Here is a 24113-nt window from a genome sequence, read left to right as displayed (position 1 = left end):
AGGTGTGTTCCGAATTTATTAAGTACAGGGGTAAGTTGGGTGGGCATGGGGTGCTTGTGGAGGTGGATGAGTCGCAGTTTGGTAAAAGGAAGTATGGGAGGGGGAAGTCTGTGGCTGGTCTTTGGGTGTGGGGGGCTGTTGTTCAGGGGGGTGGGGGTACTGAATGTGTTTTTAGGGTTGTGGAGGGGAGGTCGAAGCCTGAATTAGTGGGGTTAATTGAGGAGTATGTAGAGCCGGGGTCCACAGTAGTTTCAGATGCGTTTTCTTCATATAGGGGGTTGGGTGAGAGGGGATTTAATCATTTAGTAGTGAACCACAGTCTAGAGTTTAAGAATTATGATACTGGGGCTTGCACTAACACAATTGAGGGGATGTGGGGAGCGGTTAAGTCAGTTCTTGGGAGGGGGAAGAGGCGCTCTTCCAACCTTCAGTCTCATTTAGATGAGTTCTGTTGGCGGAAGAGTGTCCCAGAGGGCTATTGCATTCTTCGGGTTTTTTTAAGGGCTGTGGGTAAAATGTATAGACCGAAAGTGGTTAGTTAGGGTGGGCTGGGTAGGTGGGTGGGTGGTTTATTTTGTTGTATAGTGTTTGTGTGTTGTATTTTGGAGTTGTGGGGGAGGGGGTTGACGTTTGGGTGGGTTGGGTTTTTATTTTAGTTCAGTATTTTTTCGTTGGTGTGTGTGTGTGTGTGTTTTTGTATGTGTGTGTGTGTGTGTGTGTGTGTGTGTGTGTGCGTGCGTGCGTGTGTGCATTTGTGTGTGATTGTGGTGGCCAATCTAGTTTGTGGAGCTGGAACTTTTTTGAGGTAAGTTCCGTTTTTTTTTTTGGTTATTTATGTATGTTTTGTGTATTGGGTATAGGTTGGAAACATCCGATCTCACGCGTCGGCTTTGACCCGTGACGTAAGGGACCTACACATTGATCTGTAGCGTAGCCCTGAATACGAGGTTAGGTTGGGAGTTTTTTTTTGGAATGCGGCCGCGGCAGCGGCCGCCTATGATTCGAAAATATTGATTTGACTCTAATGAACATGTATACGTAATATGAAGCAATTTGATGAACATATTGATCTGTAGCGTAGCCCACTTGAGGTTAGGTTGGGAGTTTTTTTTTTGGAATGCGGCCGCGGCAGCGGCCGCCTATGATTCGAAAATATTGATTTGACACTAATGAACATGTATACGTAATATGAAGCAATTTGATGAACATATTGATCTGTAGCGTAGCCCACTTGAGGTTAGGTTGGGAGTTTTTTTTTGGAATGCGGCCGCGGCAGCGGCCGCCTATGATTCGAAAATATTGATTTGACACTAATGAAGCCTGTGGGGGGATGGGGGGGCACTGCAGACTCCCCCCACCGCATAACGACACATGATGATCAAATTTTGAAAAAAAATGAAAAATTTTTTCCGTACCTGCTAAACTGCATAAGTGCCGATGTATGTAGGTGTAAGGGAAGCTTTCGTTTCTTAGTTTTCTATTGGGGGATGTGATCGGTAGGTTCTGTTGAGCTATATAGGTTAAGGGAAGTGTCCGATTATGGATAGGAATGTGTTTTTTGGTATTTGGTCAGTTTTGTGATGTTGATTTATTTCGTTGTTTTCCGTGGTTTTGAATGGCGGTCGGTGGCTACATTTCTGTATATTTAGTTTCTCCGCACCCAAAAACCCCTAATTTCCCACGCTTGTCCCGTTACAGTCATTAGGCTTTTTGTGAAACTTGTGTATTTCAGTGTTTACAATACGTATGCGATGTTTTTATATCCGCCATATTGGAATTGTTTATAGTCGTTTCCGCGGTATTTGTGACGTCATGGGTCAAAGCCGATGGGTAAGATCGGACGCTTCTGTATTTCCATTTTAAGGATCTCTGGGATACGATACCGACAGAAAAGCAAAGCTTGAATTTATTGATTGTAAAACTCTGTACTATTGAGCTGCGTGAACAAGACGTTAATGGAAGTGCAGCTTTTGTCGTTTCTAAAACAAGAAAACGGCAAATAAGTAATCAGCAATTAAAGATGACGAAGTCACAATTAAAACAGAAGTTTCCATGTAATAAATGCAAACAATTAGGTCACTGGGCAGCAGAGTGTCCACAGAACACTCGTGACAGCAATAAAAGAAAAGAGAAGAAGCGAGACAGTGAACACGCTGCATTTACTTCATACGCTATGGGTGTGTGTACCAGTAATCACAGTGACCCAAATAAATGGTATTGCGACAGTGGCGCTACAAATCATATCACTCCCAACAAACAGTATTTTGTTTCGTATAGTGAATTTGATGTTCCTCAAGTAATATCATTGGGAAAACAAGATGTGAAAATGTGTGCGTACGGTCAAGGAACAGTTTACATCCAAATCCGACGAAACAATAAATGGTGCAATGCTAGAATGGACAATGTTTTATACGTCCTGATGCAAGTGCTAATCTGTTCTCTGTGAGAGCCATTGCCTGCAGAGGCTACAGTACTAATTTTAGTTATAATAATGTCTGTGTTCGAAAACAAGTCAGTGGCAATATTGTTATGACAGGTTATGTGAAAAATGGACTTTATGTGTTGAACATGCGTGTTGTTAGAAATGCAAAAATGAATCGTATGAGCTTGATGACTTCATCCGAAACATTGCAAGTACACCATGAAAGGTTTGGTCATCAGAATAAACAACATGTGAAGAATATTTTAAAAGGAATGAACATTAATGTGGAAGATGCCAAGAGTGAATTTTGTGACGGCTGTGCGGTTGGAAAGATGCATAGGCTGCCATTCAAAACACGAACAATACGCGCTACCAGTACTGGTGAATTAATCCACACGGATGTAAATGGACCAATGAGCACGAAATCTTTTGGAGGCAAGCATTATTATGTATGTTTCAAAGACGATTTTAGTAAATTTCGTCGAATTTTCTTTTTAAGACACAAAAGTGAAGTTTTTAAATGAAGCACGAACTAATGGACATGTTGTCAAACAATTTAGATGTGATGGTGGTAAAGAATTTAACAATAAGAATGTCAGTGAACTGCTTGCAGACAGGGGAATAGAGCTACTGATTCCTCCTCCTTACACTCCTGAACAAAATGGTGTGGCTGAACGGGAAAATAGGACCATTGTTGAAGCTGCCCGGTCAATGCTAAATCCGAGTAAATTACCTAAAGGGTTGTGGGCAGAGGCATGTAACACAGCAGTCTACCTAATAAATCGTACTGGAAAATCTTCAGTTGAAAATAAAACCCCTTATGAACTATGGTTTAATCGACCAGTAGGACGACTTGATGATCTCAGAATTTTTGGTACAGGCTGCTATGTTCACATTAACAAACAATTCCGTTCCAAGTTTGATGATAAGGCAGTTTTTGGACGACTTGTTGGATATGTTAATGACAAAGATGGGTTCAGAGTTTGGATTCCATCTAAAAGAAAAGTGGTGTTGAGTCACGATGTAAAATTTAAGCCAGAAATTGTTTGTGATTTACATAGTGATCATGTTGAATTTGAAGTCCCTCGGGAAGAATTTAATGATCCGAATTCATCTAAAGATGACCAATGTAAATCTCCTAGGCTGTACACTTCTGGAGGAAGCCAAACTCAAGAAAAAATTGGCACTCTCGATTCTAGAGAAAGTCAAGAGTCGAGTGAATCTGAAGAAAATAAAGAATTAACAGAATTTCTAAAAGCAGAAGCTGCTGAATCTTCTAATGAAGAGAAACAGAAGAATAAAAGACAACGAAGAAAACCAACCGAGATGGAAAGTGGTGAATTTTGTATGGCAACAAAAGTTGATGCACTTGGTTACAAAGATCCAAACTGTTTTTCAGAAATATTGCAGTCAAACGAGAAGGAAGAATGGATGCAAGCTATTAGTGAAGAACTTCAATCACTTAAGGAAAACAATACCTGGGTGCTGGTTGACCGTCCGAAGAATGCCAAAGTATTGCAAAACTGCTGGGTTCTACGGCGAAAGGTCGCAGTCAATGGAGGCACTCGCTTTAAAGCCAGATTGGTTGCAAAAGGCTGTATTCAGAAAGCAGGAATTGATTATGACGACGCCTTTAGCCCTGTGGCACGTTATGACACCATACGAACTCTGTTGGCTGTAGCTGCTTCAAAGAAAATGCTACTAGAACAATTCGATGTAAAGACAGCTTTTTTGAATGGAATACTTGAAGATGAAGTATATATGGAACAACCAGAAGGTTTCGAAGATGGTACAGGCCGAGTATGTTTCTTAAAAAAAGGTCTTTATGGGTTGAAGCAAGCGCCACGTTGCTGGAACAAACGTTTTGTTGAGTTCATGAAGAAAGCTGGTTTTTCAAACAGTGATGCAGACCCATGCCTATTTTATCGTAGGCAACATGGACATAGCCTTTATGTGGCAATCTACGTTGATGATGGCCTGATTGTCGGCAGTAACAAGAAAGAAATTGCTGTTTTTATGGATGTTATACAACATGAATTCGAAATAACAACTGGCAGTCTTGACAATTTTCTTGGCATAAAAATAAAGCAATATGAAGATGGAGCAATAATGATAAGTCAAGAGAAATACACAGAAGAAATTCTGCAAAGATTTCGAATGGCAGAATGCAATACAATCTCAACTCCTATTGGACGTGAGGACAATAATCAAAACGAAGAAGTTTCGTCATCTGTACCCTACCGTGAAGCAATTGGTTGTCTCATGTACCTTTCAACAGTAACTCGTCCAGACATCACTTTTGCAATCAATAAAGCTGCTCGAGCTATGGAGAAACCAACCACTGAAGACTGGAATAGAGTAAAGCGCATTTTCCGATATTTGAAAGGGACCTTAAATTTTGGAATTGTATATAATAAAAAAGAAGAGTTAAAGATTTACGCTGATGGAGATTTCGCAGGTGATAACCGGACAAGGCGCTCAACAACTGGAATTCTTGCAAAGTACTCAGGTGGTGCAGTGTCATGGACAAGCCAGTTGCAGAAAGTAGTGGCCACATCCACAACCGAGGCGGAAATAATTGCAGCTAGTGAAGGAGCAAAAGAGTTAGTTTGGTTACGTCGTCTGCTATCAGAATTAGTGGAAATGTCGGGGCAGCCTCCAGTTCTTTACATTGACAATGCTAGTGCATTGAAGTTGGCAAAAAATCCAGAATATCATCGACGTTCTAAACATATAGAGGTCCGACATTTCTATGTTTGTGAAAGATATCTGAACGGTGAGATTTTCTTGGAACACATTGATGGACACAATCAGTTGGCAGATATTTTGACGAAACCTCTTGAACGAGTTCGATTTAATTTTCTATGTTCAGAAATTGGCATGCAAGAGACAAAGCAATAATTTCATGATTTTTTCTTTTGGAGGAAGTGTTAAAAGAAAAGAAAAAATTCCTTGACGTCTATATTTATGTGCTGCTCCATGACTCTGCTGTCAATATCTTTATTCTTGGCTTGTGTGTAACTTCTGTGTATTTTGTTACAGTAAATGTTTTTTTCGTATCCAGGGTGTAATTACAAAGCTAATAAAATGTTTTCTTGCCTTTAAATAATATTTTTTACCAGGTTACATTATTGAATTCAATATTTCCTCGGACATATGTGCAGCTACCACCATATCTGGGTATTTTTCTACAAAATGTGCCTGCTAATTCAAACTGAGGTAGATGTGTCAGTGCTCAATAAAACATGGGCGCTGATGACCACGCTGTTTAGCGCACGTAAACCTCAAACACACACACACTCAATAAAACATAAAACAGAAATATCACTCAAAGCGTTTAACAAGGCTTATGTTTCATTCAGCTTGTTGGAAAGAGTCTCAACATTCCGGTGGAGCTATTTAAAGTTTGAACCAAGGATTATATTGTGTGTTGCTTAATCACTTACCTCAGTTTTGGATGTACCATTGTTGGGAGTAAAAAAATTCTCCTCATTTTGAGCGGTGGATAATGTCTTCTTGCTAGATGGTTCCCTGGTTCTGCTTTCTTGTGTTGTGATACTTCTAACGATAATCCACTTCTCGAGTTTTCATTTTTGGCAGTTGCACATCGCTGGGTTTCAAACTGTTTTTACTTCTCTGAAACACTGATTTCTTCAGGCAGATTTGTTGTTTCTGAGACAAATGCACCTGTATTGTACAACCGCTAATTTTAACTAATGAAGAAAGCCTACTGCATACTTACTCCTTCCCCTGTCTGTTCAAGAGAAAATCGTGACGTGTGGATATATTACATGCCACTCTTTCCATTTCAAAATTTATTGATATACTGCTTTTGTTACACGATTTCGAACAGTTCACTGTTTGCACTAAATGATGATTTACCATGCTTATTTTCTTTTTTATGTATTATTTGTCGTATCTTTTATGAACTGGGCGTAAAACAACATTTGTCTTAGTACTGATTTGGAGGACACTTGGTTAGACATTATCAGTGTTTTCAAGAATGTTATTGTATGGGTCTTTAGTATCGTTTGACCCATTTTCACACTAGGCGCAACGTCAATGTCAGTTCAGTTAGCGTATCGTTAGGAAGACTACAAATTAGAGCCTCACACAGTTGACATTAACCCATATTTTGAAAACACTTCCTGCTTTTCAAGCTATTTTATTCAACTGGTGCACATGTGACGCACTCGCTGGCATTTATTCGCGTATATGACCAGATGTAGACAAAAGCCCACACAAGAAGTGCAGATCGATTTATGAACGATGTGTTGTACTTGATTCTATCACAGTCTATACTCTATAGACGGTGATTCCATAAAGATCTGAAAGCGGTGTTACGTATTTAGGATCGAAAGTAAATTATATATCGTTCGGTCACAAAATGCATAAAATTTCCATTTAAAAGCTTACATACGTTTATGATAGTGGATTTTTAATGAAGTAAAGGCCACATCTTTCAAATTACAGATTATGAACCTGAAAAAGCGATAAGAAAGTAGCCGTTCCAGAGAGTTCCTTTAATAATCTGTTTGACAAGCGAAATCTCCTTTCTGTTGCCATCATAAACACCCGTGGGGCAAGTGTGGAATACAGTGGGGGAGTGTGAAGGTAAGGCCGTATGACTCCGGCCTCTTGGCACTGCTGTGCGAAGTGTACTATGCGCTGCGAAATTGTGCTGTCTTAAGCGCTACGACAGCGAATTGTTCGCAGCGCTGTCGGAATGTTGAGTATACTGTTAGTTGGCGAGGACCTGCAGTTATAAATTGTCTTCACTTGCGGTGGAGCAGATAAAGACCGATGATGAAAGGAGAAATGTCTGTGTTTTTCTATTGTAATTTGTTAATTTTTACCTTATTCACGACGTGTAGCCCTTCTCCAGCTTCGCCTCACATTCATGCGCACAATCGTGGCCAAGAAAGAGAGGAGGATGGCGGTTATGTTCCTAGAGATGCTCAACATTATGCTGGAGGCGAACATCATTCGGAATTTGACCATGTAGCTATCCTAGGTAAGAAAATCGTCCTACAATGAAATGGTAATTGTTTTGGTACAGAAAGTGTCAGAATCAAGCGCTAAGCAGCTAACATTTTTCATTTATAATTTTTGAACGTTACCTAAAGCAGTCTGAAACTAAAATAACTATTTTTGTACCTATCTCGGCAGTTATTTTTAAAACACTCTGTTGCGTATCTATTGTGCACTTGTGTTTTATTGGATGACAAGTTCACATGCTTGTAGAAACGAATGTCAATTTTTGTTTTACTGATAATCCGCCTTTCTTCGTTTTAATCACAGAACCAGTAAAGATCATCATAATTAATTTAGCATACGCATATTTTTCACCTAAGTTGCAATAGCATTGCTGCCTTTGTGGTGGTTATAAATGGACTATGTTCAACAATAGTTATCCAAGCGCCAAAACTGAGATATTCTTAGATTATAGCCGTCGTTGCTCTCAGAAGGGCTTCTCTAGTTTAGAAAAAGAACTAGGCCCACACAAGGACAGCTGCATTGCATTAATTTCTAGTAAAACCAATAATTATATGCACTGTTCCGTATTTCTATTGAAGCATGCCCCTTCTTACACACTGCCCCAACAATAATGTGAACGAGGTTTCATCATGAACGAATTAGGCCTAATTGTGAAATGAGGGAACGGGGGGGGGGGGGGGGGGGGGGAGGAGGGGGTACGCTAGTTGGAGGTAGAAGGAAAGCAGAACAAGTAAGTTTCTCACGCTATTAAGACATAGGAAAACCAATAATAAAATCCATATTGGAAACGGGGGTAAGAACATAATTTTAGAAGTAATGGGATAAAAATACTTATTTTTCTTTTTTTACACTATGTTGACCATTACTTTCTTCGTGACTAGAAGCTTTTAGTATGTTGTTACCTGCCATGTATAACAATTTAGGATACAGGTAATTTCACAATCGGGAGACTTTTAGCAGCTGCCCTTCTCTCATAGTTGTTTATTGTACTTTGTCCATGAGAACTTCATTGTTAAGGGAGATCGAAGTTTGAGGGATTGGGTTGCCAACGATGATGTGTTCATTCAGTAGATGTGAGCTACCTTCAGGTATTGTAACGTTTTTATGGCGCTGATTAATTCTGGTGTCTATATGAGGATTTGGCATCGGGAAGAGTAGGCAGCTTCAGGACAAAGTTGTAGATCTGTGAATAGTAAAATTCGCCATGTATCTAGCTGGCAAACTGGAGTAATGTGTGTAATTTAATAGTAATTGTAAAATCCTGCATTTCCAGTAGGAGATAACAATTGACTTGCATATGAAGGAGTGCATTTGTTGTTTGAAGCATAGTGGATGTTATACAGCATATACATTGTTGTACAAAACTTGAGGTGAAAGTAACAATCACATAGAAAGAACTGCTACACTGTAGTAGAGAAGCTAACTGAAAAGATGGTGTAGTGAGGCAACGGAAATAACAAATTTGTTCAAAGACAGTAATTGCACTGAAGTCATTGAGATTCAAGATGGTTCCATTGAAAGTACAAATGGCAGGATATAGTTCGTAATAGGTCGTGTGGTCACTGAGGGCAACACTTCAACAGTGTGCTCCCATGCTGGTCACAAGGTTGGAGGAGGATCTTGTGGTAGAATGTTCCATTTCTCCTCCAGCTAGGTTGACAGCGGCAGGATGGTTGTTGGTGTCTGTGGACGTGCTGCAATACATCTCCCCAGTGCGTCCCACATGTGCTCAGTAGGTCTTTAGTTGGGGGAACGAGTACGCTCGTCCATCCGCTGAATATCCCTTTGTTCCAAGAACTCCTCGACCTTTGCTATTCGATACAGTCATGCATAAAAATGAAATTAGGGCCAAATGCAAACCTCAAAAAATGCGCATGGTGAAGGAGTACAGTGTCACAATAACAACATTAACTGGTGAATGTACCATGTTCAAAGCTTTGGAGGTCAGTATGTACATGCAGTATTATGCCTTCCCACACTAGCAAAATGATAATGTACAACAATGTTCTTGATGCCTTACATGTTCCCACCACCCACTATATGAGGGTACAGACTTGTTAGACACGATTTGTTTTGGTGGGCGAGGTTTTGTGGTGTGGGGAGGTATGATGTCACATGGGCATTGTGGCCTCCAAATCTTTGAGCAAGTTACTCTCTAGTCGAAGTTATTGTTACACTATACTCCTTTTCCATGTGCGCCTTTCACAGGTGAATTCAGTCTGACTTTGTCTTTATGGATTAAAATATGCAACTGTATGAAACAGCATCAGATTGAGTAGCTCTTTGAATGATACGATATTCAACAAATGGACTGGTGTGCTCGTTCATGCCCTCTTCCTTCCCCATCCAACTTACATCCCACCGAACACATGTAAGATGCATTGAGGAGACATATTTCTGCTCATCCACCCCTGCACCAGCAACCATGCAGTAGTTGGCAACCATGCTGGTAGAGAAAAGGAACACCTTACTGCAAGAACTGCTTACAAATTTCATGGCCAGCATAGGAGCATGTTTCAAAGCATGTATTGCCACCCCTGTGGTGATCTCACACCCTATTAGCAGTCATATTCGTAGAATCATCATAAATTGTCATGTCTTCAGTATAATTATTGTCTTTAAAGAAAAGTATCATATTTGTTCGTCTGATTGCATATTTCTTTATCTTTTGCACTACACTGTTGTAGTATTTTCTATGTGTAGTCCAAGGTCATTCAAGCTATGTTGCTTGGCAGTGACACATCATACCAGTGTTGTTTTGTCCTGGTGTTTTGCTCACCAGTGTAAAGTCTCCTCACACAAATACTTTTCAGAGTCTTTTTCGCAATGAGGTGTTGGGTAGTTTATTGAAATATCATGTTTTCCTTGATTGGATTCAGCCTACTCATTAGGGTCCGATCTGCCCTCTAATCATCAATGTTCTTCTGTTGTGCCACTATTCAGAAGTTTCTGTTCTCTTCTTGTCTGAACTGTTTACTGTCAATGTTTTACTTCTGTACAAAGATTCACTCCAAATACCTTCTTAGTGATTAAATGTGTATTCCACTCACTGAACGGAAGTGCTGAGTTGTTGACAGGCGCACACACAGAAGAGAAAGAAAAATTGTTACTTTTGGATTTGGTCCTTTCTGGAGCTAGAGTAGAAATACACACACAAACTTGGCCAGCATTGGGGCAGGGGAGAAATACTACTACACTCCTGGAAATGGAAAAAAGAACACATTGACACCGGTGTGTCAGACCAACCATACTTGCTCCGGACACTGCGAGAGGGCTGTACAAGCAATGATCACACACATGGCACAGCGGACACACCAGGAACCGCGGTGTTGGCCGTCGAATGGTGCTAGCTGCGCAGCATTTGTGCACCGCCGCCGTCAGTGTCAGCCAGTTTGCCGTGGCATACGGAGCTCCATCGCAGTCTTTAACACTGGTAGCATGCCGTGACAGCGTGGACGTGAACCGTATGTGCAGTTGACGGGCTTTGAGCGAGGGCGTATAGTGGGCATGCGGGAGGCCGGGTGGACGTACCGCCGAATTGCTCAACACGTGGGGCGTGAGGTCTCAACAGTACATTGATGTTGTCGCCAGTGGTCGGCGGAAGGTGCACGTGCCCGTTGACCTGGGACCGGACCGCAGCGACGCACGGATGCACGCCAAGACCGTAGGATCCTACGTAGTGCCGTAGGGGACCGCACCGCCACTTCCCAGCAAATTAGGGACACTGTTGCTCCTGGGGTATCGGCGAGGACCATTCGCAACCGTCTCCATGAAGCTGGGCTACGGTCCCGCACACCGTTAGGCCGTCTTCCGCTCACGCCCCAACATCGTGCAGCCCGCCTCCAGTGGTGTCGCGACAGGCGTGAATGGAGGGACGAATGGAGACGTGTCGTCTTCAGCGATGAGAGTCTCTTCTGCCTTGGTGCCAATGATGGTCGTATGCGTGTTTGGCGCCGTGCAGGTGAGCGCCACAATCAGGACTGCATACGACCGAGGCACACAGGGCCAACACCCGACATCATGGTGTGGGGAGCGATCTCCTACACTGGCCGTACACCACTGGTGATCGTCGAGGGGACACTGAATAGCGCACGGTACATCCAAACCGTCATCGAACCCATCGTTCTACCATTCCTAGACCGGCAAGGGAACTTGCTGTTCCAACAGGACAATGCACGTCCGCATGTATCCCGTGCCACCCAACGTGCTCTAGAAGGTGTAAGTCAACTACCCTGGCCAGCAAGATCTCCGGATCTGTCCCCCATTGAGCATGTTTGGGACTGGATGAAGTGTCGTCTCACGCGGTCTGCACGTCCAACACGAACGCTGGTCCAACTGAGGCGCCAGGTGGAAATGGCATGGCAAGCCGTTCCACAGGACTACATCCAGCATCTCTACGATCGTCTCCATGGGAGAATAGCAGCCTGCATTGCTGCGAAAGGTGGATATACACTGTACTAGTGCCGACATTGTGCATGCTCTGTTGCCTGTGTCTATGTGCCTGTGGTTCTGTCAGTGTGATCATGTGATGTATCTGACCCCAGGAATGTGTCAATAAAGTTTCCCCTTCCTGGGACAATGAATTCACGGTGTTCTTATTTCAATTTCCAGGAGTGTATTAATGCATCATTAGCTAATCCAATTACTGCAGCACTGCCTCATTTGATGACCTCTTTGCAAGACCTCATCTATTTAGGTCAACTGATTCTCCAAGGCGATTGCACAGAATTACAGTGTCACTGGCAAACTTCAGTTCTTATTTCATCTTCCTAAACCTAAATTCTCTTGCCAAATTTCTTTGTAATTCTCTTTTCTTGTTGCTCAGCATACAGCTAAGCTAGCTGAGCTTGTTTGAAACTACTGAGAATTTGATGTTTGATTGTTAGGAAATGAAGCATTAGGACCAGAAAAATGTGTAACAGAAATAAGAAGAGGGTGACAATACCAGCCACAAAATCCTGCATTGTGTGTTTCCTTTTGTTCTCATCTGTTGTCAGCATTTCTTGTTTACATTTTTTATGTTACCATATACTAACAAAATAAGTGTAGTGTACAAATGATATCAATTGTTTTGCCAACATTTTAATAATAAAAGAAGTGTGTTCACTTGTTGGTACATTAATTTTCTGTAATATATGCAAGTCCACATAATCATTTTCTACTAGACCATATAAACCGTGTTCAAATGTGTGTTACAATTTTCTTTGGACAGGCAGTGTAAAGGAAGCGGAGGCATTTGATCAGCTGGAACCAGAGGAAGCCAAACGAAGGTTACAGATATTGCTCACCAAAATGGATTTGAATAATGATCAGATGATTGACAGAAATGAGTTACATGCTTGGATAATACGTTCATTCAAGTAAGTTCATTTAATTGTTTGTGTTTGTTTCTGTATCACCTGTTTAGGGTAATGGGGAAGCACTTGATGTTCTTCGTTTTACCTCCTCTCGTTTCCTAAATTGTTTCATGCTTCACCTCCTTCTCTTCTGCCCATTTTCTTAACAACTGTTTCCTTCTCTGTCAGTCAGTGAGATGAACAATGCTTGGCACAATTGCCTCTTATTCATGAGGATAAAGAGAGTAGGCCTAATCCTTTTTAAGCCATTCAGATTTGTCTTTTGTGGCTTATGTAAATCATTCTAAGTGAATTCCATGATTGTTCCTTTTGAAAGACCATGGCTAATTTCTTTTTCCATCCGTATCCAATATGGGCTTATTCTCCATTTGTAAAGACTTCATAATTAATAGATCATTAAATCTAAATCTTTCTACCCTCTTTCCTTCTATCTCCCCATTGGCGAGTATGTTCCTACTCTTTATATCCTTTCATTGAATGGTAGTAAATCAGTGTTTGTATTTTTCTATTACACATTTTCATATTACTCCAGTCCTTCCCAAGTTATTGAACCAACTTGATTCCTGTCCATTGTCTTTATAATATTTAGCTTCAGATTTCTCTCTTCTTTCTCTGGTCATTTTCAACCGTGTCTTTGAAGTGTTACTATCTCAAATGCATAGATCACTTAGAGACTTCAGTAACCTTGATTCATAGGATCTGATATGAATATTCACTAATATAATAATGTTGCTATACACTTCTCTGGTCATATGGTAGTCAGTCATTTTTATCCTGACTTTATCCTCTCATTAGCATTTTAAAAAAAATTATTAATCTTTCACATGATAACTTCTGGCATTTTCAGTGTACTTGTCTTGATTTATAGTTCTTACAGCCCTTTTTGCTCAAAGTTTTGAGCTGTTGAAACTTCGTGACAGGTTAGCCACACCAGAACTCAAACCAGGAACCTTGTCTTTCACAGGAAATGTATTCACTGACTGAGCTACACAGGCATCACACAAAATTCAACCTCACAGCTTTATCTCTACAGTGCCTCCTCCTACGTTCCAGACTTCACAAAAGCACTCTTCCTCACCTTGCAGGATTAGCACTTTTGGCAGGAGTGATATTGAGCAGAAATGTTTTAGCCACAGCCTTGAGGATTATTTTCATAAAAATCTAATCATTTGCCTATTGAAGCATACCGATTTGTTATTTGTTTTATGCGCCTTCACGGTGCTGCAGTTTTAAGGACAGCACTGTACGGCCTTTCCGTCGAGAGAGGAGTGTGATTTATATTGGTGGATTGCTGACATTATTGTGATGTAGCCTTAAAACACTACTGACAGCCATGGGTTCTATTGTCTATTTAGCACTGAATGCACACTGTATACATAACCAATCTTCATACATTACTGAGAGGACTGTAAATAATCTTCATTATCCATATGCCTAAAGGAGGAAAAATAAGTGAAGAAAAAGAATTCACAGTTGTACACTGATGGCAAATCGTATTATTATGTAACCAATTGACCCTTTATTTGTTGATGTGTAAAATTTTGTTGAAGTTTCATCGTCATCTGAATTACTTTTAGTTTTAATCTCTGGTGCTACATTTATGTATGGCACCCTGTTACATGGTTTTGTTAGTAATCTCCTCCTATAAATGTAGTACTTACTCCAGTTTGGAAAAGAAATTTATAAATCACAGGATTTTGTAGGATAGTGTTGCAGTGTGTAATTAAATATATTAGCGGGCAGCTATATGGAGAAATGTACTAAGTCTTGCACCTTAACTACCTCCACAAAATGGAATTTAAGATTATACAGGCTAAGAGTTGTGTAGTTATGCAGTCTGCATTGTGCTACACATTAAGTTTGTAGGCTTTACTTTCATTTTGTTTTAATTAAATTTAAAGTCTTGATTTATTTTGCTAATTATTGTGTACTGGATTCCATTTTTAGAATGCTATCAGAGGAAGATGCAAATGACCGTTTTGAAGATGCTGATGAAAATGAGGATGGGAAGGTGACATGGGCAGAATATGCTGCTGACTCATTTGGACTGGGTGCTAATGAAGATGATGATGTTTCCAATGATAGCAATGACAGTGACGCAAAGGTCTGTAATCGTTGTTGACGTATAGGCCTACACTTACTGATTGAGCTTTTTAAGGATGTTTGTGTTCAGTTGTAAGTATAAGTTAGATCTAACAGATGGATCACATGCCGACTTTCGGATTACAGTGGGTGTGTTCTTAATATTGGTGACGCCAGATTTTCAAAACTGTTTTGTTTTTTTCTGTTATATGCTTTATCCTTAGTTCAGTGCCTTGTACTTATCTGTATTTCCATTTTTTATGCAGAAAGATAACTTACAGAATGATTTATTAGGCCATACCAGTTTATTAACTTTCTGCATATAATGTGCTGAATCTTGTACACAATTGTATTTCTTCCATATCAAAGGTGTCAAAAGAAAGGAAAAAGAAGAAATAGTAAAGGAGTAATTGTGTGTCTAATCCATCAGTCAATCCATAAAATGGCCAATGTTACTGAGGCTGGGGTCGTGCGTGAAAATTATTTTGGGGTTGTCAATTCTTTTCCTGTCCCAAGGGTTTACAGATTGCTTAATCCTTCCAGACCGACTGTTGGACTGTCAGACATATGGTTTTCTAGTACAGCTCCAATGTTGGACTATGTCAGCCAAGTTTCCATTATTGTAAAAGTAAAATAAAAGATCGAGAGAATGTAGTGAGTAGAAAAATTGGGTTGAAAAGGGTTAATTCTCATTGTTTTCTTCTCATATCCATGTCAACAGATCTGTATTTAATCTCTTAATGTAATGTTGAACTGAAAGTGTGGAATGGGTAGAAGTTCTCCATCAAGTATTACATAGCCAGTTGCAGTGGCTTTTTTCACAACTACTATAAATTGTGCATTGTGCCTTCTTGGAATGGACTGTGATGATAGCTTTTCAGGTTTGTGTTTTAAGGGTTGGATGTATAAATTTAGCTGACAGAGGCTCAATTTTGACCCCATCCCAGAAAACTAATGCAGTTAATACATTCACTATGTTATATGGCACTTAACTTGCCTCAAATGAAAGAGGTTTATTGTTAATATAAATTAGGACAATATATGCATGACAACACTGGTGAATAAGCTATCAACATGGTTATAATTCTTAGATCACAGATGTGACATGTACATAATAGATACACAGTATTTATTATTGAAGGTTTTGTGTTGTAAAGATGGAAGAAAATAAGCAAAAGAAGGTGTTCTAAAAAAATATTTTCACAGCTATAAAATATTTTTTGCTGGAACTAGTTTTTGATGAGTAACTTGTGTAAAATGTTAATAATAAGATGTACATTGCAGTTAGTGATTGTTTCCTTTTTGGTTGGTTGCAGAAGTAGTTCTGTTTTTTTAATTGTTGCAAATAATTTTTGTCCAGAAAACACATCAGTTTCATTGTTTATCATTCAGTCAAAAAATTGGTTAACTCTTTCACGGAATAAGCAGCAAGATCATTGGAACTCAGTTTTCTTCCTGTTTTACAATCATCAGAAAAGTTAGGTATCATCTGTAATGTAAATGGAAAAACACAGCAATCCTCTAAGACTCTTGCACACAGAAAGCTCCACACTACAATGGCCCAGAATGTAGAAAGACAACAGGAGATGGTTTCAAGTCGTGTGGTTTTATAAAGAAGTGTTGTCAAAATTCTCTTTATGACCAATTCCAATGAATACATCGTCTGGTAGCTGATAATACACAGTCCCCTGGTTGCTTGGTGCCATGGCTGATTCGACTCCGAACACAACCTGGTGCCAAGTATGGTGTCACATTGCGATATATCTTATGTATCATTGGCCATGGATTTAGGCAGTTTTCTGTGTGGATGAAAGTTCCAATAGTTAACAGGTTTCAGGTCCTCAAAATGCTAAATAAATCGTTGATGCGGAGAACGACAGAGTTACGAGTAGGTTGAGCTATTGCCAATCTGAAGGTTGATTTGAACACTACAATTACCTACTGGGAATGATTCTCTTTATGATTATTTCCTTGCCTTCCTCTGATCTTCTAAGTAACTTACCCAGCGAGTTATTTGAAAATGTCTAGTTTGATGTGGTTAATGAACATTGGTTCAGCTCAGCATTTTCAACACTAACAGATGTTGCCAGAGGTAAAAATTGATAATTGCAAGCAAAACTTTCTGAATGACTAGGAACTGAACCCCAGATCTTTGTGTCCGTAGACCAGCACATAACCATAGTGCTACTAAACTTGAAGGCTAGTAAAGATATCAGTGGTAATTTACCTACATTTGTGCCATCATCATTGTGCATGCAGTCGTCATACCAGTTTAGACATTGTGGACATCCAGCACCAAAATTACCAACATTCTGTACACATTGATTTCTGTAGAATATATGTACAGGGCACTTTTTGCTATTCAAGCCACAAGATGTGTTCAATCATTATTGGCTACTGTTGATCTGCAGACACTTCTGTGCACTGCAAATTTTCCTTTCTTGCTTTCACAGTGTCTATGAAATGTCTTTAAACTCTTCCACATCATTTCTTATGGGAGCAATTATCTGCACTCATGACTTAGGCAGCAGACAGTTTTCTTAAACTAACTTCACAGGTTGGGGAAAAAAATGTTCAAACCTCAGCAGTGCATTCAGATATTTACTTACGTATCTTTTGTGGTAGGAACTAGTTCTTAATTATTTCTTTCTTTTAAACTTGTATTTGCACAAAATTAAATCTGCTTTTTAAAGTGTTAATAGGTTGTGAACTGATGAGTGCAACTAAACTTCACTTGATCTGTGTAATTTTGCTAGTTAAAGTTGATACCAGTTCAAAGCGAAATAATGTGTGGAGAGAGATTTTGAAGTTCAGCCTGATCAGAATTAATTTTTTATCTTAATGTCAGATAAGTTGTTTTAGACACTTTGACCTAAACAAGGCAAGGATTGACAGTGTAGGGCGATTTTGTTTGGTAGAAGAGCTGTGATTCCTTGCATGTGGGTAGGAAAGTTGTTTTCATTGAATCTTGGTATGAAAATCAATGAGAAGTCTGACACGACTTTGATTTAGTTCAAAAGGCAACACTGCACAACACAAATTTCAATCCAGAACAGTGTTGGGGATGGTGACAACTGCAAGTTTGTAGGTACATTGGTTTGGTGGTTCTAAACATCTCTAGAATAGGGTTGTCAGCAGGATAGTGAGCAGGTTGGCAGGACAGGTTTGGAATAAAGGATGGCTGCTGAGAGCCGGCCAACCATTTTGAGAAAGAGGAATTACCACAATGGGAAAAAAAGATGAAGATCCTGATCTGAGCTGCCAGAGTTGGCAGTCATCACAGCGTGAGGTGGGCTTGATTGTGAGAGTGAATGGTGTAAGTTCTTCTCCTTCTTTTTCTAACAAAGGTTGTAAATAAAAGCTTAATTGTGCCCATCTGCTGCTTAACATGTTGTCTTGTCAGTAAGTAGCAATTTACGAGGGCTGTTCAATAAAGAATGATCATAATTTTTTTATGGTCATAATTTCTCGCACTAAAATTTGTTTGATATTCTGTTAGATTAATGTGCAGCAAACACACTGTAGTAGCTTCATTGTTGGGACTCCTGGTTCCCACCTATGAGAGGCAGGCAAGGTTACCCATGTTCAGTATTGCCTACTGCTGCAATGAAGGTAACATGCGGAGAACAATATGCAGCTTTGAAATTCTGCTTTCATCTCAACAGATCTTCAGCTGAGGCCTATACAATGTTACAGGAGGCCTATGGAGAGTATGTTCTTCCCCACAGCACAGTTCAAAGGTGGTTCAAAATGTTTAAACAGGGGAGAGAATCAATTTCAAAGGATGGTGGACCCGGTGCTCCAGTTACTCCTCTTGCAGAAGAAAACATCAGCATTGCTGGTGTCATTGTGAGAGAGGATCAATGAATTACCTTAAGATCACTTTATGAAATAAAGACCATTTCATTGGGTGCCACCCACATGTTGGTGACATAAAAATTACACGTGGCATGTTTCTGTGCGATGGGTCCCAAGACTGTTGATTCCCAAACTAAAGGACATTCGTGTGCAGGTCTGCATGCAGTTAAAGTTGATGTTAGAGGAAGATCCAGAGTTTCTTTCAAATGTAATCACTGCTGATGAAACTTGGCTAAATCATTTTAATCCTGAGAGCAAACAGCAAAGTTCAGTATGGAAATCTCCATCACCAACCCCGAAAAAAAAAAAGCAAAAGTGGTTGGTTCTGCTGGGAAAGTTATGGTCATCTCATTCTTTTATATTCATGGAATGGTTTGTCAGCATTTTGTACCTGCACACACATCAGTTACTGGACAATACTACAGGGATGTCCTGAAATCATTGCAAGTCCATATCAGGCCCAAAAGACCACGTTTTCGTGAAGCAGGCTGGATGCTGCACCAAAATAATGCACAGCCATTTATTGCCAATGTTGTTGCTGAATCTCTTGCAAAAATCAATGTGAAGTGCATCCCTCACCCTCCCTATAGTCCAGATTTAGCCCCAGGTGACTTTTTCCTATTCCCTAACATGAAGAAATGCTTTTGTGGGAGGCATAAAAAAAAAAAGGTTTCCAGCATGTATTGGAGGACTCACAGAAACGCTGGGACAAGTGCATCGCATTCATGGGAGACTACTTTGAGAAGGACCATCAAAATTATGAGGATGAGTAAAGGTGTGTTGTTAAAAACAAAATAAATAAATAAATATATAAAAAAAATCATCATTCTCTATTGAACAGCCCTCGTATCTTTTCCTACACCGTTAATAATGATTAAGATGTTTTTCCAAATTTAGGTCATATTATTCTTCTGGTCAATGTCTTGAAGTGTGACTATTTCATATGCTGATTGTTGTAGCATCTGTGTGTTTATGTTTATTGTAGGAACAATACAGTAGTAAGGTCTCTATGTGCAGATACCAATACCCCCAGAAGGCCACTGTCTGCGAGCCACAGTGCCTCCCGAAAATGGTGCTTGCTCACAATGCTCTGTGTCGCTACTACACATTCTGTTGAAGGATAGCACTGCCTGAAGAAAATGCTCTTGTTAGCTTGCCAATTTATATCAGACATAAAGTTCAGGAAGAGCGAAATGGTAAAAAGAAACACTTTCATCCCATTAGTACTGGCAGCTCCTTTCTTGAGCTCATCACCCCCCCCCCCCCCCCCCCCCCACGCCACCCCCTCAAGCACACATGAACACACATGTGATTGCACATAAGTGTGAGGAGGGCCGAGAAACTCCTGTCTTCATTATATCACAAAAAAGTGAAGCACCCTGGACAGCATGAAGATATGGAGTGATTGGTGGGAGATAGCACCTGACAAGAGTTTGAAACGGGCCTCATTGTGGATCTTCCTTTGGCTGCCTGGGTGAATCATGCAATATCCGGGTGTGTAAGCATTAAAATGTGACAGTGGAATGCAAGGGAAAGTGAGAGCAGGCACAGTTGTCATCAAGGTTCTGGTCAACCACATCTGTCATAAGAGAGGATTGTTGTATCTGGAACCAAGCACTTTGTAACCTACTTCACATTTGCACCTGCCATCCGAGAACAATTAATATTCTGTGTCACCCTGCACAATTGGTCAAAGATTAGCAGCGGTTGGGATAAGAATTACCATCCTATGCGTAAGCTGCCATTAACACCACAGCAAAAACAGGTGCCTTTGGAGTAGTGCAGTGACTGGGAAGCATGGACTGCTGATGAATGGGGTTGTATTGTGTTAAACGATGAATTGCTGTTCTTCACAACCCCAGGTGACCACTGTTGGCAGATGTGGTGGTGGCATGGTGAGAAGTCCCATTCTTCAAATGTTTTGGGAAGGCACAGCAGTGTTGTTCCTGGCATTGTGGTTTGGGGAGCTATTACATATGACTTCAGGTCAGGGCTGGTTGTGGTTGAGGACTCTTACAGCAGAAAGGTACGTCTAGGACATCCTGTGTCTTCATATGGTCCTGCTCATGTGACAGTATTGTGGTGCAATTTTTCAACAGATCAATGCTCATGTCTCCATAAACTGTCTGCATGATATTTGGAGACTCCTGTGGCCAGCAAGATCCCCAGATATGCCCCCAATAGAACGTGTGTGGGACCAGCTTGGACATAATCTGTCCCAGTGCCATTATCCAGGATGTCAAGGACAAGTTAGAACAATTGTGGGCCAACTTGCAGCGGGAGAGGATAAAACAGCTTTTGACACCCTTCCCAAATGAATCAATACATGCTACCAGACCAGAGACAGTGCAGTGTAATGCTGATATCTGGGATTACACTGCAAAGTTCTTTGTAAATTTGACTCGGATTTTGTAGTCATTGAAATATCATATACAGTCTCAACTCATGAAGTTTCATTTTGATTCCTCCTCCATTCTGGGTGCTTCAAAACTGTCTGGCAGTGTATTTAATTTGATTTTATTGTATATTAGATTTTGTTAATCAGTTCCTGTTACCTCCCTAATCTCTGCTCTAAATTAAGCTGTGTAACATATTTTCCAGTTTGGACACAGCAGCTTTCAACGATTGTGTTAAGACAGATATTACATTCTGATCCGCTCAGTTCTTTCCCCTTTATTTTCAGTCTTCTAAAGCACTGAAGTTTTCAGTGTTGTTGTTATTATCTCCAGTCCAAAGACTGGTTCAGTGCAGCTCCTCCTGGTGGTCTGTAGGTAGTTCTCTGAATAATTGATCTGCGATTAACTACTGCAGTCTACGACCATTTAACTTGCTTGCTGTATTCATGCCTAGGTTTCCCTCAACTATTTTTACCCATGACACTTATCTGCCTTACCAAGTAGACTACTCCTTGATTCCCCAGGATGTCACCTATCAACCAGTCTCTTCTTTTAATCAGGTTGTACCCTAAATTTCTGTTTCCCCAAATTTTATTCAGTGCCTCCTCATTAGTTATCTAGTCTTCATATCTAATCTTCAACATTCTTCTACAGCACTGCATTTCAAAAGCTTCTATTCTGATCTTGTCTAATCTGCTTGTTGTCTACATTTCACTTCCATGCAAAACTACACTCGAGACAAATTCTTCTTAAAAGGCTGTCTAGCACTTAAATTTGTAGTCTTTGTGCATTCTATTCAATCACTCCTCCAAGTCTTTTTGTCATCTCTGACAGAATTAGTCTCATTGCCTAACCTCAAAAAGTTTCACTTCGTATCCCTGACCTTTAATTCCATTTCTAAATTTCTCCGTGATTTCTTTCACTAGTTGCTCAATGAACAGACTGAATAGCATCAGGGATACGCTTCAGTCATGTCTCATTCCATTCTCAACTGCCACTTTCTTTTCTCATCCTACTCTTATAACTATAGTTCGATTTTTGTACAATTTGTAAATAATGTCTCACTCCCTGTTATTTTATTCCTGCTATCTTCACCTTCCTTGGAGTGTGTTCCAGTCCACATTGTCAAAAGCGTTCTCTAAATCTGAAAGTGCTATCAGTGTAAGTTTACCTTTCTTTAAACTATCTTCTTAGATAAGTTATGGAGCCAGTGTTGCCTTGTGTGTTCCAACGGTTCTCTGCAACCCAGATGGATTTTCCCTGAAATCTGCTTCGATATCACTGTGAAATCGTCTCGAATTCACCTACTTCTTGTACCTTTTCTATAATATTGTGACCTCTTTACTTAGTTCTGGCTTGTCATCTGAGCTATTCATATTCACACAGCTGCTTTTCTTGTCTTCAAAGATCTCTTTAATTTCTCTATAGGTAGCATCTCACTTTCCCATAGCTGTGCATGTTTCATCAGCCTTGGATTTGTTCTCTTGCCATTTTTACTTTGCCTGTTAGCACTTTCTCTCAGTTTCATTTTTAAGATGTCTGTAATTCTTTGACCTGCTTCATTTGCTGGATTTTTATATTTTCTCCTTTTGTTAGTTAAATTTTTTATTTCCCTTGTTATCCAGGGATTTCTACTAGGCCTTGTCTTTTTACATATTTGTTCCTCTGCTGCCATCACTATTTCCTATCTCATAGCTACCCATTTGTGTTCTGTTGTATTCCTTTTGCACTGTTTCAGTCCTACATTGTATTCCTCTGAAACTCTCAACACCTCTGGTTCTTTAATTTCATACAGATCCCATCTGCTTTACTTCGTATGTTTTTGCAGTTTCTACAGCTTTAATCTGCAGTTACTAACCAATAAGATAGTCAGTACACATTTTCCCTTGGAAATGTTTTGCAGTTAAATATGTGATTTCAAAATCTGTTTTACCATCTGTCTTTACCTGTGGAATGTTTTACCGTGGATGATACCATTATCTTTAAGCCATATACTAGGGCTGCATGCCATCAGGAGGGGGAAGGGGCGAGGGTCAAAATGACTATAGTTTCCCTTTGATTTCAACCATTTGCAGTACTAGTACAGCAAGGCCATGTTGGCTAATGTTACAGGGCCAGATCCATCAATCATCTAGGCTTTTGCCCCTGCAACTACTAAAAGGGCTGCTTGTCCCTCTTCAGGAGTCACAAGTTAGTATGACCTCTCCATGGATATCCCTCTGTTGTGGTTGTACCTATGGTGAGAGCATTTGTATCATTTAGGCTTGAGACCCATCCCAATTTGGCAAGGTCCATGGTCCATGGGAGTACATTTTTGATAACAAACAAAAATTCATGGTAACAGTGCTTTCATTGCCTCATTATGTAGGGGCAAAACAGTGTCAAGCAAATTGTTATTCTGCCCCAGGACTGCTCGAGAAGATCGGTACTGAACAGCAGAAAGGGAGGAAGAACTTGTGGAGTAAACTATGATACAAGATTGTTTCAGACCAACAGTATGTTCTTGGTTTTGTCCAATTTGTAGTCCCTCTGCTTGCAGAAATAAAAATCCACTAAAAGAAAGCATTACTGCCATGTGGTAACTCGGAATAGAAATCCACCATTGCATTGTGCAAGGCCTAGGGTTCTGTGGACTCTAGAGATCTAACAGGAATAAGTCAGAGAATCCGTGGAATTTTTCCAAACTGAAAATTCAGAAAAAATTGCTTTGAGTTTGAACATCAATTCTTTACTTAAGTCCAGTAACCTGAAAGACAAAAATAGAATCCCAATTCAAGCTTTTAATGAGAGAGAGAGAGAGAGAGAGAGAGAGAGAGAGAGAGAGAGAGAGAGAGAGAGAGAGAGAGAATATGTAATAGAAACTGAAAATTTTCTCGATCAAATTAGCAATAAATAGTGCGAAAAATGCAAATCTTAGATGCTGCTTTTTATGTTCATAAACAAACAGATAATGTAACAAAATTCAGATCAAGTTTAGAAAAGCTCTGCCTTCTAACTTTT

General features: G+C 40.1%; 1 protein-coding gene across 1 annotated transcript in view; it reads left to right on the top strand.

Annotated features, from left to right (window-relative positions):
* Window positions 1–6776: 6776 nt before the first annotated feature.
* Window positions 6777–24113, top strand: part of LOC124595450 (reticulocalbin-2) — a 61820-nt gene continuing 44483 nt past the window's right edge. Inside the window, exons 1-3 of the mRNA XM_047134195.1 lie at window positions 6777–7436; window positions 12633–12780; window positions 14725–14881. Of these exons, the coding sequence (XP_046990151.1) occupies window positions 7226–7436; window positions 12633–12780; window positions 14725–14881 (516 nt within the window). The 5' untranslated portion in view covers window positions 6777–7225. The remainder of the gene's footprint in view (window positions 7437–12632; window positions 12781–14724; window positions 14882–24113) is intronic.

Source organism: Schistocerca americana, chromosome 2 (assembly GCF_021461395.2).
Source record: "Schistocerca americana isolate TAMUIC-IGC-003095 chromosome 2, iqSchAmer2.1, whole genome shotgun sequence".
NCBI classification, from domain to species: Eukaryota; Metazoa; Arthropoda; class Insecta; order Orthoptera; family Acrididae; genus Schistocerca; species Schistocerca americana.
Note: the sequence above shows the minus strand (reverse complement) of the source record. Positions and strands in the feature narration are given on the sequence as shown.